The sequence below is a fragment of the Gallinula chloropus genome (assembly GCF_964237585.1).
Source record: "Gallinula chloropus genome assembly, chromosome: 4".
NCBI classification, from domain to species: domain Eukaryota; kingdom Metazoa; phylum Chordata; class Aves; order Gruiformes; family Rallidae; genus Gallinula; species Gallinula chloropus.
The window spans coordinates 70,494,208-70,508,873 of record NC_140088.1 but is presented as its reverse complement, the minus strand read 5'-3'; the positions used below and the strand labels follow the sequence as shown (position 1 = coordinate 70,508,873).

At 39.9% G+C, this 14,666-nt stretch overlaps 1 protein-coding gene across 1 annotated transcript in view; it reads left to right on the top strand.

Annotated features, from left to right (window-relative positions):
• The window catches only part of CENPE (centromere protein E), a gene marked incomplete at both ends in the record, with an annotated part of 37,752 nt that extends 23,200 nt beyond the window's left edge, over positions 1-14,552 (top strand). Inside the window, 16 exons of the mRNA XM_084264068.1 lie at positions 1,171-1,392; positions 2,017-2,175; positions 2,374-2,595; positions 3,619-3,756; positions 4,587-4,787; positions 4,870-5,016; positions 6,425-6,637; positions 7,809-8,018; positions 8,509-8,718; positions 9,816-10,037; positions 10,669-10,872; positions 11,660-11,772; positions 12,240-12,337; positions 12,889-13,051; positions 13,369-13,631; positions 14,458-14,552. Coding sequence (XP_084120194.1) covers positions 1,171-1,392; positions 2,017-2,175; positions 2,374-2,595; positions 3,619-3,756; positions 4,587-4,787; positions 4,870-5,016; positions 6,425-6,637; positions 7,809-8,018; positions 8,509-8,718; positions 9,816-10,037; positions 10,669-10,872; positions 11,660-11,772; positions 12,240-12,337; positions 12,889-13,051; positions 13,369-13,631; positions 14,458-14,552 — 2,880 coding nt within the window. The remainder of the gene's footprint in view (positions 1-1,170; positions 1,393-2,016; positions 2,176-2,373; positions 2,596-3,618; positions 3,757-4,586; positions 4,788-4,869; positions 5,017-6,424; positions 6,638-7,808; positions 8,019-8,508; positions 8,719-9,815; positions 10,038-10,668; positions 10,873-11,659; positions 11,773-12,239; positions 12,338-12,888; positions 13,052-13,368; positions 13,632-14,457) is intronic.
• Between the last annotated feature and the right edge of the window lie 114 nt (positions 14,553-14,666).

Sequence of the window (14,666 nt, the reverse complement as noted above, 5' to 3'; positions counted from 1 at the left end):
TTGAACACTTCCAGGGATGGGGCATCCACCACCTCTCTGGGCAGCCTGTTCCAGCACCTCACCACTCTTTCTGTAAAAAAAACTTCCCCCTAATATCTAATCTAAACCTTCCCTCCCTTAGCTTCAATCCATTCCCCCTTGTCCTGCCATTGTCTACCCTTTTAAAAGTTGATTCCCCTCCTGTTTGTATGTTCCCTTCAGGTACTGGAAGGCTGCAATGAGGTCTCCCTGCAGCCTTCTCTTTTCCAGGCTGAACAAGCCCAGCTCCCTCAGCCTCTCTTCATAGGGGAGGTGCTCCAGCCCTCTAATCATCTTGGTGGCCTCCTCTGAACCCTCTCCAACAGTTCCATATCTTTCTTGTATTGAGGGCCCCAGGTCTGGACACAGTACTCCAGATGGAGCCTCATGAGGGCAGAGTAGAGAGGGACAATCCCCTCCCTGTCCCTGCTGGCCACCCCTCTTCTGATGGAGCCCAGGATACCATTGGCCCTCCGAGCTGCAAGAGCACACTGCTGGCTCATGTTGGGTGTCATGGTGGCTGAGAAGCTTAAGCCCTCCTCAGCAGGGCTACTCTCAAGGAGCTCTTCTCCCAGTCTCCCATGTCTGGGATTCTTCCAGCCCAAGTGCAACACCTTACACTTCACAGTTTTGAACCTCATTAGGTTCACCCGGGCCCACCTTTCCAGCCTGTCAAGGTCCCTCTGGATGGCTTCCTTTCTGTCATGTCAACTGCACCACTCTGCTTGGTGTTGTCTGCAAACTTGCTGAGGGGGCACTCAATTCCATCATGGATTTCATAAAGATGTTAAAGAGCACCGGTCCCAAGACAGACCCCTGGGGGACCCTGCTTGTTAACAGTCTCCACCTGGACATACAGCCATTAACCACCACCCTTTTTCTGCATCCTGTCAACCAGTTTCTTATCCACTGGATGGTCCACCCCTCATATCCATATCTCTCCAGTTTAGAGATAAGGATGTGGTGGGGGACCATGTCAAAGGCCTTATACAAGTCCAGGCAGATGACATAGGTTGCCTTCCCTTTATCCACCAATTACTGGGACAACAAAATTTATTAAATTTTTATGTTACTGCTTTGGTTTTTTTCAAAATAGTCTCTATACTAGAGACTACTAGAAATATTAATACTTGTTCTAATTTGGTGTTTCAGCTCGCTGAAGTTACTGAAAACCTGACTTGTGTCTCCTCTGAACGTGGCAAGCTGCTGGAAGAGAAAGAACAAATTGAAAGAGCAATGAATGAGCATAACTGTCAGCAGCTTGAGAAAATCACTTTACTTAATCAGGAGAAAGATGAGCTACAGCAAATGATAGAGACTTGTAAAGCAGAAAGAGAACAGTTAGAGGCTGAGTGTCGGGAAAGCAAGGAGCGAGTATGTATAAAATCTCTTCAGTAGTTGTTTTAAAGGCAAGTTGTACTACTCCAGATGATTTCAGTCATGAATCCTTCTGCTATTCAGTATCTCTTTCTCTCCCTTCACTTGTTCATAGCAGCAGTAAACCGAAAACTTAGTTTCCTAATCCAATCTGGATTTTTGAATCTTTTTTTCCTTCTCCCTCCTCTGCGCCCCCCCTTTCCTCTTCCTGTCCTGTTGGTCCCTGTGCCACACTGGGTTAGGCTCTGTGGTCAGCCACCTGCGGCACAGATGCTCTGCATTGAGCACTGGACAGCAGGGGTAAGCTGGGCTGACTGACGTCTTAAGGGCTTCATTCTCTTACTGCTTCATTCTGGATTGATAAAGAGAAAGCTAAACCCAAAAAGAAACTGATTAATTATCCTATTTTACCTTCCTGATATCTCATTTCCTGGCAGATTAGTGACTTCAATAATCGTAAGTATTTCCATGAAAAGTATGGCTGTATTGATGCTATTTCAGACAAATTCATTCTGATGTCGTTAACAAAAATCTGGGTGATAAGTTCTAAAGTTAAAAGGAAGCCTCTTCTTTTCTCTGCCACCTCCTGAATGAACATCCATGTAATACCTTGTTCTGCAGTCCTTAAAACTTCTGACAGAAATAGAAAATCTACAGGAAGAGCTAAAGCATCAAAAAGAGCAAGTTGATTTCCAGAAGAACATGCTAGCAAATGGAGAAGAGAAACTGCAAAACACTGAAGAAAAACTAAATGAAGAAATAAACCAACTGAAAGAAAAGGCAAGTACAGTAATAAAACTCCTAGAAATAATCTAGAGGACGTCCTTAAGGACTCATTAGAATAGCAGGTATTTACCCAAGGTAACTTATGCTGGTTTATTGGTCCAATGATCATGTCATGATAATATAAACTAGCAACAGGAGTTGCTGCTGCTAGTTAAGTGTTGATTTTTATACTTTTTTATATATTTTTAATAGGTATCTAAGTTGAATGAGGACTTAAATTTGGTAACTCAGGAAAGGCACCAGCTGCTGGGAGAACTGAAAGAAAAAACTGAGAGTGAAAGGAGTGACCTTCAACAGCTGGAGGAACAGTGCAATTTGCTAGCACAGGAGAGAGATCAGCTCCAGGAGGTGCTGGAAGGTATTCGAGCAGAGAAGAACCAACTGGAGATGAACCTGCAGGAGAGTGTTGATAAGGTGTGTTACCTTTAATCGAAGTATAATAGCCATGAACACTTGATAGAGGAAGACAGTTAATTTCTGAAGCTGTCTTGAAAAGGATCTTATACGTATTGAAATTATATACACAGACCGAAGTCTATTGGCATGCTTCAACTCCTGTCTTGTGGAATGATATTTAAAGATATATGTAAAATTCTTTTGCAAATGTTATTTGAGGCTGCTTTATCTATAAATAAATGAGGAAGCAATAAATGCATGGGTTTCATTACCGAAACACTTAATGGGCATGTTTTTAATTAATTAAATGGAACAGTATGTTTTGTAGTTGGGTTCCAAAGTTCTGAAACTAAAGCTGACAAATTCTGACACTTATTTCTTTTCTGGATGAGGCATATCTTCACAATAGCAAAGATGAGCCAATTGAGTGATATCCGTTGAGCAGCTGTCCTTGCTCAGATATTGAGTAATCACTTCAAATATCTCTAGTTATCTCAAATCTGTGGTGGGAGGAGAACCATCCTACTCTCACTTCTGGTTCATCTGGTTTTGAGTATCAATTATCTTGCTGTAAAACTTCATTGGAAATTCAGAGGTTTAGTGAAAGGAATACTAGTTCTGTAATAAACTATGAAAGATAATTTAACAGCACTCTGACAACAATCCAAGTCCTAAAACTGTATTTAATCATTTTTAGATAGTTCTTGATGTGTACCCTACTCAAATTGCATCTCTGCTTTGTGTTATTCATCTGCATAAACAGGAATGGCAGAAAATATTTCCAAACGTGCTAATAGCATACTTTGTCTAATTCTATACGTGACTAAGGGTTGATTAAGATGCTGGCTGGCAGCCTTTGCTTAGTTGAAGGAGGAGAAACTTCAGAAGAAAAAAATATTTGAAATTGTACTCAAACTGGAGCAGGGCTTTTGTGCCAAGTATTGACTTCTATGAAATATTAAATGGCCTGGTGTGCAGGAGGTAGATTCACATGCTGTCTCAGAGCTTAATTTTATATTTCTTGCTCTATTTTTGCTCCAGATTCTGGAAACTGAAAAGGAATTGAAGGGGCAACAAGAACTGCTAAGCAATGAGAAGATCAAAGCCAAAGAAAGGGAAGAACACTTGTTAAAGGTTCAGAGGCGATCAGAGATTTTGGAGGAAAGCCTAACAGATAAAGTGAGTAGTTTTAGTAGCTCTTCTACAAGTCTGTCTTATGTTTTATCACTGATGTACTAAGCTTTTGCTTAAGACAAATCCTATTTAATTTTTAATTGTCAGCATATTGTTTCTATGGGTGCTCAATAACCACAAACACAGGCAAAGGGGCTTGTGCAAGTTTTAGTCATGTTTAGAAATAGCATGAGCTTGTTTTGGTCTTGTAACCAGCTGGGTTGGTCACTCCATTACAAGGGGCGTTGATTTTTCTGTGTGCAGGCTTAATGCATCAATCAGTTGTACTTGTATTCAGACTTTAAAAAGGCACTAGACACTATGAACTGAAGTGGGTTTGGAATCCTTGTACACTTTCAAACTATCTATTATTTAGAAAGTCTTTTACTTTATAACACTTTCACTTTGCTTTTCACGTCAAACTTGTAAGATGTTTTTATCTACAAAGGACAATAGAGGCTTGCTTCATATTGGCAAATGTTCTATTCACTAGAGCAGATATAAAGATAATCCCATTGCCCATCCCTTCCTAAGTTTCTTTTAAATTTCTTGTGATACAGACATATGTTTAGTGCCTCTGTTTCCACTTGCTCTACTGAAGAGCAAAGCTGACGAAAGCAGCAGAGTTCTCTGGGTATGATGCTCTCCCTTTTAATTTGTTTTCAAGCAATCAGAACACCAAAATTATATTTAAACTTCTCTTGCTGTTTGTGTGAATTTTAGAGTTATTGGAAACGGAGCTCTTTTGCATTTGACACAAATGGAGTGCTTCACACGGGAGTACACAGACCAGAATAAAATCATAATTCTTGTTTTTTCTCTGATATGGATTATAGATTCAACAGTTAACTGAGATGCTAAGTAGCGTGTCATGTGAAAGAGACCAGCTATTGGCTGAAAGAGCTAGTCACTCTTTCCAACTTGAAGAACAAATCTCATCAATTAATCAAGAAAAAGATGATCTACAAAAACTTCTCCAGGATGTCAGGTCTGAGCGGGACCTGCTCAAGACAGAACTGCAAAAAAATTATGAGAAGGTTAGTGTTGCAAGGTACATGCTTAAGTAAGTCATCACTTCCTTTCTTGAATGGCACCTAAATATGTATGCTTTTATTTTAGTGTGTTGAAACAAATGCAAAACTAGAGTGTGCTCTAGACCAACTGAAGCAGAGAAGCTTGAGTGATGTGTCCGTTCAGGTGAATCCACTAGACAACACAGAGCAGATGGCTGATGACAGCCTGAAGGAAACAACCTTGAAAATTAAGGTAAACTTACTTCTCTCCTTATTTTAAAGATGGATGTAAAACCTTAATACTACTTGTTCTAGGGCATAAGCCTTGCTTTTGTGTGCAATCCATAAAATTGTTTGCATGTCATCGTAAGATGCCGAAAGCCATGGGATCATTTGATTTGCCCTTGCTGGTCAGTGGCTGTGCATCCTGCTCCAAGAAGGCTAAACTGAACTTTTCAGTTGAGGCCTCTCACTTGATTTCATTACTGTCCAGCCACCGAGTCATGTAGAAGCGCTTTACCATTTTGACTTTGCAAAATCCTCCCCTTGTTACTCCTTATCAAAAATAAACTGGCTTCCTGTCAATTACTTTTTCATTAAATAGCTTCTTTCCTCAAAATAGCAAGTTACTGTAATTCCTCAGAGCTTTTGTTAACTATCCTGAGGACACTTTATCACAGATGTCAGAAGTACTACTAACCACGTGAAAGCCCAAATAAAACAGGATTTATGAATATGCATGAGACACTTGAAGATTGCCATTGTACTGAAGGCTGCACATCTGTGTGGCAGGTTCGGGTGTCATTCTATACACGCTAGAAAAGCCCAGAGTACCACTTCAGTTAACAGGAAAAGCAGAAAGGGACTGTATTGCAATAATCAGTTGTGTAGCTTCCTCAATTTGTGCCCTTTCTGCCCTCCATCGGCAGTAGGGAGCTACTAATGAGGGAAGTAAACAACAGCGACTAATCGCTTCTAATGGCACTCTCCCTATCTGACTTTCGGAATAGGTAAGATCTTGTCTGCCTTCTTGTGTGATTTTTCTCAAGTATTTTGAGAACAGTTGGATGCAGGGCTTATGCTAGTTCCAGTGTTTTACTAGGGAGCAAAGAGTTCAACTGGTGAATCCTGCTTCTTGGCAGGACACCTTGGAGGCAGTGTACCTTGGAAGCTTTCCTTTAAAGACATAAAACCTAGCTTCATGTGTGATACTTGAGTTGCAGTTTATGGGAGGTGCCCTAATGCCTAATGCATTTCTTGAGCTGCTTAGTGCTTGATCACTTCTTTTCATGGCACAGTGTTATGATCCCTTTCTTCCAGCAAAGGACCAAGTTAGATCAGCTTGGGAACTCATCCTGAGGGCAGTTCAGGTGGCAAATGCATGAACGGTCATTTCAGGTCTGGTCTACCAGTCTCATTGTGGCTTGGCAACCTAAATCATGACAAGAAATAAGATTTTTTTTTTTTTTTCTGGAAAACTAAGAAATTCTTTGCTGTTGTGCCTGGCTTAATGGTTTTGTCTTTGTCCTGTTTTCTGTTGTAAAACCAATACGTACTGTTGAGGTTTGTTTTGGAGTCTGATAGCTTATTTTGAGATTCTGTTTATAGCTAAAACTTCTTGCCTAATTGTGACTGAATTAATTTGTTTCACTTCCATTTAGGAGCTTCTTGAGAAATTCCCAAATATACAGAAGAGGTATGAATGTCTCTCCACAGTGTCTCTGAATCTAAGGGATGAGCTGAATCATCAAAATGTGGTTATAGCTGTCGTACTGTCTCAGCTTTCATCAGAACAGAGTAAACATGTCAAAAGACTTCAGAATGAAAACGAGAAAATAAACAAGCATCTCCAGAGCTTACTGAACAAACTGAAGGTACCAATTTATAATGCTGAATGTGGATGCTTCATGTTAACAGCTGGGGAGCTGCGTGCTCTGGCATAGATTTTTGTGAATGTGTATCTTGTAGCAAATAAATAGGTAGTAGGTACTTTGCAATCTTGGAAAACCAGAACAATTTAAGTTAATCAACCATAGTCTTGTACTGTAGTTCAACTGCTTTGCATGGTATTATTTCATTATTGTTAATTAATTTTGATTAAGGGGAATAAAATTCTTTCTGTGCCAAATGAATCAAACTACGGGCCCCTAGGTACGTATTTTTATTGTGGGGGAAAGAAGCCCCAGAGATGTGAGTTTACTCTGCAGAACTCCCCAGGTAGCTTGATAATTTCATTAGCCATGCAACCTTCCTCAATTTGTAGTTTAGTGAAGAAACTGATTCTAATTATCAGGAAAAACATTAAGGGAAATTGGAAATAATTTCTGTTATCATATCATTGATGGTACTCCTGCATAAAGGTGGTATTTCCCTGTTTATTTACCATTAAATGTTAATGTGTTTTGTGGGGAGGGGAGGGCTGGAGAGAGGACAAGGCTCATATCCAGTGTTTTTATACACTGGACTTGATCTTGAGAACCAGTCACCTCTACAAATATCCATTAGCTAAAAAGCTTAACAAGTATTCCTAAGAGCCTCATTTCCTAATTTCACTTAGGGTTTTTAGATTTTCTTCTCTTTTCTTTCTCCATAGATGCCTTTCAACTTCTATGGTTAAAGACATTTAAGTAGCAATGTTGACTAGAATAAAGCTTTAAATCAGCATGGTAGTAGTATTCTTCTTGCAAATCATCTTCACCTTTCACAAGTCTCTTAAGAGCAAATAAATACAACAAATACTACTTTGCTTTTCAAAATCTAGAGTGACGGAATGCTGTCTAAAACTTTTTTCCTCCCCTCAGAGTCCTAAAAAGGCTGAAAAATCTAAAAAGAAGAAATCTTTAGAAACACTGGCCCAGCTACAAGTCTGTGTGCCATTGCTGTACAGTATGCATGAGCTTAACTTTCTCAGTCACGTTTTAGTTGTCCTGGACATCGATGGACTAGGATAGTAAATAGATTTGATTACAAAACTGGGAATTTCAGCTGGATGTGGGGTACAGTTTTAAAGCATACTCACCAATGCATTCTGTGCTTCTGCAACAGTTTCTGTTCGGTCGTGTTTGCTCTAAGAGAGGAGAATATCACGCTGCTGTTCACAAGTATGAAATGGAATTGCTTGAAGAAAAGAGAAAACAATATCAGCTACAAGCTCAGATTCAGTGTCTCAGGAAGATCTCTTTGAATCAGAGTGAAATGTCTTCTCAAGAGTTAAACATCACCGGAGTGCTGCAGAGTTTGAACCTGGATGCAGAGGTAGCATTTCAGCCAATTTTAAGACAATACTGCTTGCCTATTTCAGGGCATGGGTTAATGTGGTGGTGTTAACCTAATGGCATTGCTCTTATCTGTTAAGACTTTACTTAAGGGGGCAGGGGGTGGAATTTGTAATATTTTTTTTTTGCTGCTAAATTCATAATGCAAAAACTATTTTATACAATAGCTTCAAGTGAAATTATTTAGCTCATCAAATAGTAAGAATGTTACTTCCTTCTCAGCCCCATAAAATACATACCTTTATTAATATGCCCTGCTTTCCCCTTCCCACCTGCCCCAGGAATATAGTTTGCCTTCCTATTTTGTCAGTAGGCTGTAAGTGTAGCAAAATTCCGTTTATATGATAACTAGATGCCAAAATAGACATCCTGCAAATATTGATACAAAAGAGAGCAAAATGTATATTTAGACATACAGTTATCAAAGCAATATTTAAACTTGAATCCTTTCTCCTTTTTTTTTTTCTAAGAACATTCTCAAAGATGTATCAGAAATGGAAAGTGAACTCCTTGACATAGAGGCGGAGTTACAGAGGGCAGAAAGTGCTAGAAAAGAAACAGTGCAGTTCTGGGAAGCTTGTTCAGGAGCTCACTGTGCCACAGAGGAACTTAAAGAAGAGTTAAAGAAAGATAATGAAAGGCTTTTAGAAGTCGTAAAATTCTGGACTCCTAAAGTAAAGGTAAAGCTGAAACTACTTTAATTAGAAATGTATTTTGTGTAAGTGCCCTGTAAATGCCTCTAATCTGATTGAAACCCAAACACAATAGGATGCTTTTAAAAATTTACTAATATAGTAAGTGCTGCTGATGATAAATACTTACCAACAGATAGAATCGTAGAATTGTTTAGCTGGCAAAGACCTTTAAAATAAAGTCCAACCACTAACCGAATGCTGTCAAGTCCACCACTGAACTGTGTCCTTAAGTGCCACATCTACATGTCTTTTTAAATGCCTCCAAGGATGGTGACTCAACTGCTTCCTGGGCAGCCTGTTCCAGTGCTAGACAACCCTTCTGACAAAGGATTTTTCCTTATATCCAACCTAAACCGCCCTGACACAATTTTAGGCTATTTCCTCTTGTCCTATTGCGTGTTACTTGGGAGAAGAGACCAGCACTCACCCAGCTACAATCTCTTTTCAGGGAGTTGTTGAGCCATAAGGTCTCCCATCAACTTCCTTTTCTCTAGGCCAAACAGCCTCAATTCCCTCAGCTACTCCTCACAACTTGTGCTCTAGACCCTTCCCCAGCTTTGTTGCCTTTCTCTGGACGTGCTCCAGAACCTCAATGTCCTTGCCCAAAACCGAACCCAGCACTTGAGGTGCGGCCTCACCAGTGTGGAGTACAGGGGGACGATCATTTCCCCAGTCCTGCTGGCCTCACTGCTCCTGATACAGACCAGGGTGCTGTTGGCCTTTCTAGTAAAAAATTGTGCCAACGATTGTGTGTGTTAGTGACATCCAAGAAGTTGTTCTAATGTAGCTCCTTTGTTTCTGTAACCTTGGTGTCTGTTTGAGTCAATGCAGGAATACCATGAAATTGGCAGTGTGTTGCCATCTTCTCTTGTGTTCCTTGCTGACTCCCCATCTTTTGGAAATGAAACTGGACTCTTGAGTATTAGTGATCCCGTTTCTCATAGCAAGCATCAGAAATGGCATTCGTGTTTCAGCACCCTCTTTGAAGTTAATAGAGCCAAGAACCTTCCTGTTTCTTCCCTTATTTCTAGCTGATTCAAAACTTAGCTAAAACATGCCTGTGTCATACTACTTATTTTCAGATACTCCTTCAACTTTCTTCAGAGCTGGATGCCAGAACTGGCAGTTATTGTAAAAATGCTGATGTTGAATTGAAGCAGAGACAAGAGACAAATGAAGAGCTGTGTAGGGAACTAAACAGTCTTAAAGACCAACTGGCCCCCAGTGGCTCTGCCAGCCTCGCGTTAGAAGAAGAAAACCACAAGCTTCGTGGCAAATTAAGGGGTGCAGAGCAAGACATAAAGGTGCTGATACTTGTTTTTATGGGAAACTTCTCTGGTGCTTGTCTGTTGAGTGAGAGCATTTCAGACTGACTAGAAAATAGATTGACAGCAACTATAAATCTGTGCCACACAATACACTGGCCCAGAGTGCACTTTTACTTTAGCAAGAAAAAAGCTACAAATATCAAGTATATCTTGCCTGTAATGTAATTATTTTAATTGTGTTTTCTTTATACAAATAGATGCCAGTTGAAAACTCCATATGAAATGTTCCTTTTTGGTTTTAGAGTATTGATTTTAGTAGTATGATACTCTTGATGCTTCCTTTAAATATATGGTGTTCACTGTGTCAATGTGGAAGCTGGAGAAGGCCTGGGAATTGAGGGCTAATTTTCTCTGTCCTATTTTGTCATGGTTACTCTTATTCAAAGCACTTAAGTCTAACGAAAAAAATGAGTATTCCAGAATACTAAAAGGTGGCAGAAAACAGTGAGTGAGGTAGACTCTAAGAGTTGCCTGTAGTGTTGTATTTATCTTGTGTGAGTGTGTGTGTGGTTTGGGGGTTTTGTTTGTTGCTATTAAGAATCCAACCATGTGCTGTTACTGTTCTATCTCTTGGCCATAACTGTTCATAACTGATATATCCCAATAGGCTATGGAAGTAAAAATTCAAAAGCTGGAAAATGTAATAAATGAAGTAGGAAAAAATGTTGAAGAAAAAGATGACACGATAAACAAGTTAAAAGCACAGATAAGAATACAAACAGCGACAAGTGAACTCACCCAACTGCAAGCCAAACTGATTGAGACAGAGAATTGCCTCAAAACTGCATTGACACAGAATCAGAGTCTCCAGGTATGAGCAAAATACTTATGATAGAATTATGGAATAGCTTGGGTTGGAAGGGACCTCAAAGCCCATCTAGTTCCAACCTCCTGCCATGGGCAGTGACACCCTCCACTAGACCAGGTTGCTCAAAGTCCCATCCAGCCTGGCCTTGAACACTGCAAGGGAGGGGGCAGCCACAGCTTCTCTCCTTCTTTCCTTTAGGTACTGGAAGGCTGCAATAAGGTCTCCTCAGAGCCTTCTCTTCTTTGCTGCTCTTATCCTCTGATCTCTGAGAGACATTAGAGTTGTAGATGAAACCATAGTCAATTTATTGTTCTGTATGGCATTTGTAGAGTAAAACACTCAATGTTCAACTCGCCTGTTCAGTGTGCAGTTTCACATTCTACCAATGCAGCCTTCAGAGACATAATTTAGAACACATGGTTTCGTATTAGAAGCTGAATTTATCACTTGTCTGTGATGCATTTCTGACACATTGTTTTTTAAAAAGATTAAAATTTAAAAAGGGTGAGCTATTTTGTGAGCTAAACTTGCATACCAGGTCCACATTCCCAGACTTGTACCTGCAAGTAAACAAAATCAGCAAAACTTGTTAAAATATAACTGTGTAACACCACAATTGACATACCAACTGGCCCTACAGCCTTAGTTGGTAATCTGGGTGTTCTTACTCTAAAGCAACTGCCTGCTCCCTGCACAATGTAGCAGATCATAGTAAAGATACAACATAAGTGACCCTTAAACTCATTGTGCAGTAACAAGCTTTTCATTCTCAGTCTTACTTTCTTTCCAGGCAAAATTAGATAAAGGTGCTGAGTTGTATAAAGAGGAAATTGATCATCTCAAAACACAATTGGTAAAATGTGATATGGAAAGAATGAAACAGTCCAACTCTTATGATAAGCAGTAAGTTCAAATTTTACCTTGTTACAATTCTCAACTGCTTCGTTCTCTTGGCTTCTCCTTTTCTCTTACCTTTTTCACACAGAACAAGTAGTAAGCATTTGGTTTTAGGTGTCCTAGATTTTACTGTAGCCAGATTCTAAAGCAGTAAAACAATATACATCTCAGGTTGGTTATAAAACACCTTCCCTATACACCTACCAAAATTTCTCAACCAGCCCTAAGTGAAACATCTGTTCTGATAAAAGCAGTAATCAAAATCAGTGACAGAATGGTCATAGAATAACTCTAGTCCAACTCTTTGTTTTCTGCACTTTACTGAAAATCAAACTTGACAACCAGATTTTACTTTTGTATGACTTTGGGTCTGTTTTGTATCTGATGGCTCATTTGGAAATCTAAGTAGCTCTGCTGCAACTGTAGTAATTATTAAAATGAGGAATTTCTTTCTTCCTTCTTACCCCATATAGACTGGCTAATTATAAAGCTCTTGTAGAAGACCAAGTTGAACAGATCAGAAAACTAAAAGAAGAACTTAGAAGAGCACAGCAAGAGCAAGATGCTACTGGTAAATTCAAGATTAATATAAGGGACTCTTTCGTGTAAAACATTCAGTTTTATGGCTGGCTGGTTGAAGTCCAGAGTGAGATGTAGGCCTCTTACCTCAAAGTGCACAAGGAGGATTGGGGACTTTGGAAGATGGTACAGAAAGCAAAATGTTAGCTGCATGTACACTGCATTAGAATCACAGCAGTTCTTGCATTTATTTCTCCAGACATGTCTGCACTTCTGGTGGGATAAGCTGCAGTTGTAGTAGCTCATGTTGCCAGTTCTTTTCCTTGGCTGACTTCACATAGTGATACCTTGTTCTAATCATAATTACAGCGTACCTGAAACTATCTGATTTATCTCTGGAAGGCCCAATGAAGAATATTTGAAGTTTGGTAATACCTCCCTGGCAGTCTGCATATGGGGAGCTATGTTTGTGTACAAAAAAGAACATCTGTTGTATTTGCAGCCTAGTTTTACATATGAGACCATAGGAAGGGATAGGCTTAAGGGGTGTTGGTTCTAAGCACTGTCCAAATAACACATACCTTTATATAAACTGTTTCCTAGTGGTGGTGGAAAAGGAAGCTCCTCAGCAATCCCAAACGCCCCTTACTTGTGGTGGTGGCAGTGGTATTGTGCAGAGCACACAAATACTTGTTCTAAAATCTGAACAGACTAAGCTACAGAAGGAGAACTTGCACCTTAAGAAAGAAAATGACCTTCTACAAAGGTTAGTATAAAGCTGACATGTCAGATGATTTGTTATTACTTAACTATGCATGTCATTAGTGTTTGTCTGGGATGCTTTACAGAAGTAATTATTAATTTTAGATTTTCTAGACTCTTTCACAAAACCTTTTATTTAAAGCTTGTATTTATTGCTTATACATCTTCATGGCTTTTGAACTTTAAATTGCTTTCTTATGTAAGAAAGCATCTTGCATCTCTTGAGCTGGAAGACAGCCTTGTATGTTGGAAGGAATTTTAGCTTAGAAAGCTACTTTAAATTTTTCTTAACTAAATGCTAGCTGGGTTTTTTCTTTTCAGTAACGAACTCCAACTGAAAGATGAACTTAGAAAATGGAAAGAAAGAGCACTAAAGTGGAGAGAACGATGCTTAAGAGAAACCACTGCAGAGACAGTGCCAAGGTCTCCAAGGAAAACAGTGCCCTGTTCTCTTAAAGAGCAAATGCCTTCTCCATCCAAGAAGCCTGTCTCTAAGGAAATTGTGATTCCGGATGTATCAAAGCCTCTGGCACAGGCTTGTCCAACAAATTTCTTTGATAATTCCTGCTTGGATATGCTAACAGGTATGCAATGCAGTTGGTTGTCCTATGAAGATTAGGCAATTATAAGGAGTGGGTTGAGTTGAGGGCAAATACCCTGTAGCTTCCACGTTCAGACCCGAGACTTGCAGGTTTTTGTGACTGGTTAGTCAGCTGACTGTTGAAGGGCTGACCAGCTGGAGCCAGGAAGCTTGTGTAAGCTCTACAGAACCTCAACACTTCAGAGTCCTTCACCTGCTGCAGATTACACAGACTTGTCTTTTGCTTTGTGGAAGTGTTGGTGGCTGAATATCGTTGCTAGATGAGCTCTAAAATGTTTTGCTGTTACATTGTTTAAGCAGAAACTTCTGCAAAACTATTCAACTGCTGGTTAATTTTTTTTCTAATTTTCTTCAAGATGGTAGACATACACAGTCTTTCACATGGCAGCTGCTGGTCTGCCTGGCCCCCAGCTGCACTAATAGCTGTCTTGATAACTTCTCCTCAGCCCTGCTCAGGATTTCTTACATCTGGCCTGGTGATTTCTGGGGAAGTCCCCTGATGACCTACGCTAGTGTTTTAATGCTACTGCCCTCACTACACTTGCTTCTAAAAACTTTGAGGAGGCCCCAGCAGACATGGTGAAGGTTTCACCAGTACTGAATATGACAGAAAGAATATGATTCACTGCTGGGTTTTGTGATGGCCACCCTGGTGATAGTACAGATCCCCTCACAGCACAAAGCTCCTCTGAGGCAAGCATTGATAGCTCACATTCAAATATCTAGTCAAGATTAAACTGCTGTATTTCTACTTCTTGTCTAACTGGGAAAGCTTAAGTGTTACTTTAATGTTCTTGTCTTCTATATAGATACACGACCAACAGGAATACAGCCCACAGATGATCTTAGGCGCTGGTTTGGAACTTCAGATGTAGATAAAGCCCCTCATTGCACCACCCAGTAACTGAGCCCTGTTGTAAGATGCCTCTGCAGTGGCCACATCCAGAATCTGAGTCTACAAAGAGAATTGCTTCAGGTCAAAAGTCTTAAGCCTTTCCACAAACTGTGGGAAGAGTTC